Here is a 4,809-nt window from a genome sequence, read left to right on the forward strand (position 1 = left end):
TGTAAAGCGTCGAGGACCTCGTCTTGTTGTCAATGCCTCCCTTACGTTATTGATGAGGGGAGGGTGGAGGAAGGTATGGAGTGAGGGAGGGATGGGAGATGGAAGGGGGATGGATTGATGGTGGAAGAGTGGGATAGAGCGAGAAAGGTCTTCACTGAAGACGTCACTGGACTGGAAACCTTGGAGTTCCGTCGGGTTCTGGAAGTTTGTAGAGTGTAAGTAGGTGCTAGTTGGCAATAGCCAACTAGCATCGAATTGACCGTTAGAGAGGTCCTTCACCTTCATCTCATCCTCGGGTATATATCATTCAGCAAAACACTTTGCAATCCAAGCCACATTCACACTGCTACCTGTTTAGGGTTTGGACACAATGCGACCCAAAGGTCTAAAGGTTAGAGCTACTCCCCTTGACGGTCATGCTTTCGGGAAAAGCGATATTCTAAAGGTCCTGAAAGACGTGGCCGGCATCACACCCACTGACATTAGTCAGGAAGGTGTTGGTATCGTACTCTTATTTCAAGTGAGAAAGAACTAGAAAAACTCTTGACCAACGATGCCATACTTCGCAAGGAGCACCACCTACATCCTCACTTCCCACGTCAGTTCCTGGCCGGAAGAAGTTTTACCAGCAAGACCAGCCAGTGGATCGCAGATCGACCGCAACATAAGATGATGGACAATATCGAGGACGAAAATCCGGACGTGGGTGTATTCAACCTAGAGTTCTGCAGCACCGACAAATCATCAATGAAGATTACTTTCACTACCATAGCTGCGGCCACCCAGGCTGCCACACAAGGTTTTTCTGCTTCGGCCTACAAATACCACCCCACCAAGTAAAAGAAGGAACGATACCATGAAATCCAGCAGTGCTTCAAGTGCTACGAGCTTTTCCACCCCACTAAGTGTCCACACCTCGTCCAGAAGTGCAGCCTGTGCGCACTGGACCATCACTACTCCATATGCAAGGTAACACCTTATCGCTGATTGCTCTGTGATGGCAATCACCCCCTCAATTTCCTACCGCTGCCTCCGCAGACAGGAAAACATCAAGGCCCAGGTTGAAGCCAAGAGAAACAACCCTTCTACCTTCGCGACCAGAGCCCCAGGCGCTCAACCCACCACCTCAGCTCCCACCAACTGACCAGAAGACTTTTCAGTCTTACCAAAGAGTGGCCCCTCCCACCAGGCGACCCAGCCATCACAATGGGGACCCAAGGTCCCACGGGCTCCTTCACAGCCCCCAGCATCACGTGCAGGACTTATTCCTGGTTTTATTATACTAGCGGAAAGGCTTGCCGGACCAGACAACCACCTTTTTGTCAGTGAACTGAACACATTATATCTGGCCAATGGCCTGGCCCCCATTACAGCCCCTGGCGCAAGTCCCACTGCCTCCACTACCACTCCGGAGACTACCACCAGGACGACTACGAGGTCGATTTCAACACAGCCTCCAGAACCCCCCAAGACCCGGACAACACAAACAGAGGTATTTCCCTCTCCAGCTCCCAACACTCCTACCATCACCACCTCAGCAGCCGCTCTAGCAGACGTGCTGTCTACAAATACTAACAGCACCACCAACGTTCCTGAAATAGCTTCTACCACCAATCCACGACACTTAAGCCTACTTCAGGCTGCGAGACCAAAGACAAAACCACCAACTCCTGAGGTTATAGACTCCACAGACGAGGTAATCTTAGTAGGAGCGCCACCGCCGCACCACAAATACGACACCTACTCGGTACAAGACCTCATCATGGAGGCCACCTCACCAAACTCCAACGACAACACGGCCATGTCAACTTGCAGCAAGTCTCAGCCAAAGAAACAGTGGAAGATCTAGAGGTCTGCACTAACCCACCAGCTCCTTAACAGGTACAGCCAGCCCTCCAGGGTAGAAAACCACCATGAAGACCCCCATCCTTCCCCATATCTCCGGTATCAGCTATTGATATAGATAATGGCTCCAAAGAGCCTTCACTTACGGGTTCACCATAGCCCGTGCTACTAGGAGCTTTTTGTTCTGAGTAGCTGAATCTAAAACAACAACAACAATTTGTAATCATTCGAACTCTGCCTTTGACAATGTTAACAAGAGTTAACGAAACGCATCTCTTAACGTCAGCCCAAATAAAACTGTAAAAATTAACTTTGGAGAGTTAATTTTTTCAACTTCCTTCTGAAGCGAAAGAAAAAATGTAATTAAAATATAAAAGTTTCGTGCTAGAATCATTGATCTTACCCTTTCGGTCACATTCAATAATATAATACTTTTTTGTGCAATATCTCGTGTAGAATTTATAAGATATTAAGACAAATGATTACACGTTACATTCTTATAAATCGTAATATTATTACCCGCTATATTCCAAGAAATCGTAATTTCACAAGGAATTCGTCATGTTATTAATCATGTTGATGTCATCATTTGGTGACTCCTATAATCTCTCTCAAGACCGCCTGGAGGAAGGGTAACGAGAGAATGTACTCCACGAGAAGCCTGCTTGGTACCATGAAAGGTTTGTAATAGTGATGGTTGTTCCACTCGGGAGCAGGTGGTCGCCAGTCCTTGGGGCAGCGAGATGGAAAAGGGGAGGAGGAAGGGGGGAAAGAAGGAGAGATAAAAGAGAGTAAATACCAAATTAAACTTAACCCCTCCCCCCCCCTCCCACACACACATATCCTCGCAGCCGAGTGGACAGCACTCTGGGGTCGTAGTCCTAGAGCCCGGGTTCGATTCCCGATCGAGACAGAAATAAATGTGCAGGGTTTCTTTCATCTAATGCTCCTCTTCACCTAGCAGTAAAATAGGTACCTAGGAATTAGACAGCTGCTACAGTCTGCATCTTGGGGATGTGTGTTTGAGAGAAAAAACTTGTAAAAGATATGATAGAGGAAAATTAGGTCGGTAGTCGGTAAATTAGACAACACACGGTTAGAAAGGCGGAGTCCAAGAGCTGACAGCTATTTACTATTTGTGCCTGTCTTCTTGCAGGCAGAAATAGTAAATACACACACACACAGCTGTAGCAGAGTGCTAAGACAATGAAACATGTTCTGGACTGCTTGAAGAGCCAGCCAAGCTTCGGAGATCCATCTCACTCCCAGCAACAATGAAGGGGATTCGTGCTGCATCTGTCTTAAGATTAATTCATGGCCGTGATATATGATATACTCCACACTCTATATTCCCGGACATTAATTACACCTTGAAAGTATATAGAATATGAAACTATTGAATTATATGAAGTTGCAGCAAGTGTCTAACCAATTTAAAGACAAAAACACACACTCGATCTTATAAGCACATATTTGTGAGTACACACACACACACACACACACACACACACACACACACACACACACACACACACACACACACACACACACACACACACACACACACACACACTATTATGTGGAAAGAACTTTAAGAACAAAAAGAGAGATCTCTGGGTTATTCTGGTTAGTAGACTGTCACCATATGAACACATAAAGAACATTGTGCGAGGAGCATAATGCATCGATTTCCAACCTCAGAATCGCTTTTAATTATATAACTGGTGAAATACTGAAGAAACTGGTCAAGACGTTTGTGAGACAAAAATTGGAGTATGCAGCAGTTGTATGGTGCCCGAATCTTAAGAAACACACAGAGAAACTGGAAAAGGTGCAAACGCATGCTACTAAATGGCATCCGGAACTGAAAAACGAGTTACGAAGAGGAACTAGAGGCATTAAACACTCCCAAACTAGAAAATAGAAGAAAAAGAGGTGATATGATCACTTACAAAATAATAACGGGAGTCGACGAAATTGACAAAGAGGAATTCCTGAAACCAGCAACTTGAAGAATAAGGAGCCACAAGCAAAGGAAACAAAGATGATAACAAATATTATATATTTTTCTCTTGAGTGATAGACGGTTGGAACAAAGTAAGTGAGAATGTGGAGGCCAAAACCGTCAGTGGTTTCTAAGCGTTACATGACAAAGAGTGCTGGGAAGACGGGACACCACAAGCGTAACTCATCCTGAAAGTACACCTAGGTAAGGCACATACTTTGTACTTTTATCATCATCATACACGTAACAATAAAATATTACTTGATGATCTACACAAACCCAAGAGTTATTAGAAAAATTGTTGCTGTATTTCATCAAGTAGAACGCAATGAAAATGTATAGTAGGGCACAAGAGGAAAAATACAAACTAAAAGAAAACAGTTGTCCAACACGGAAAAGAATATAATGACTTGACTGGTACTTAACACACATTTGATACCTTAGGTACTAACACAGCATGATGACATAGTCGAATTATTTGGTGTAGATGTATCCTGCTTTTCTATAACATTCCTGAACGATTACTTGGACCCAATACCTTGACTAAATATGCTGTTATATTTTATGGATGAATACTGATTAATATTGACACATTTTATTACCGATGTAGGAACTCCCTTTTCCCTATGTGTCAGTCCGCTGCAGGAAATATATTTGAATATATATAATATAGCTAAAAGCATTAACCTGCTGCAAATTGTATCAGAACTCATTCATCATTTGCGTTTTTGCTAGACATAAAATTCAGCGATACGATACATCCCAAGTCGCAGACTCATTAATATATTACACATTGAAGAGGAAAGGTAGTGACGTAGCTGAAAATATTGCCCAACCCACATACATGATAAGAAAGTGACTTTAGTTCATGTGTGTGTGTTGGGTTAGTTATAAACAAATCCACAAGGGCCGTGACGAGTATTCGAACCTGCGTCTGGGAGCATCCCAGACACTGCCTT

The 4,809-nt window shown here is 44.0% G+C and overlaps 1 protein-coding gene across 1 annotated transcript; it reads left to right on the top strand.

The window, feature by feature from the left end:
- The first annotated feature begins 370 nt into the window (after positions 1 to 370).
- On the top strand, positions 371 to 1,849 carry LOC138366276 (integumentary mucin A.1-like). The gene is made up of 2 exons (XM_069327288.1): positions 371 to 500; positions 1,374 to 1,849. Exons 1-2 carry the CDS (start codon positions 371 to 373, stop codon positions 1,847 to 1,849), a joined length of 606 nt encoding a protein of 201 aa, XP_069183389.1.
- The last annotated feature ends 2,960 nt before the right edge of the window (positions 1,850 to 4,809 follow it).

The sequence above is a fragment of the Procambarus clarkii genome, chromosome 2, assembly GCF_040958095.1.
Source record: "Procambarus clarkii isolate CNS0578487 chromosome 2, FALCON_Pclarkii_2.0, whole genome shotgun sequence".
NCBI lineage: Eukaryota > Metazoa > Arthropoda > Malacostraca > Decapoda > Cambaridae > Procambarus > Procambarus clarkii.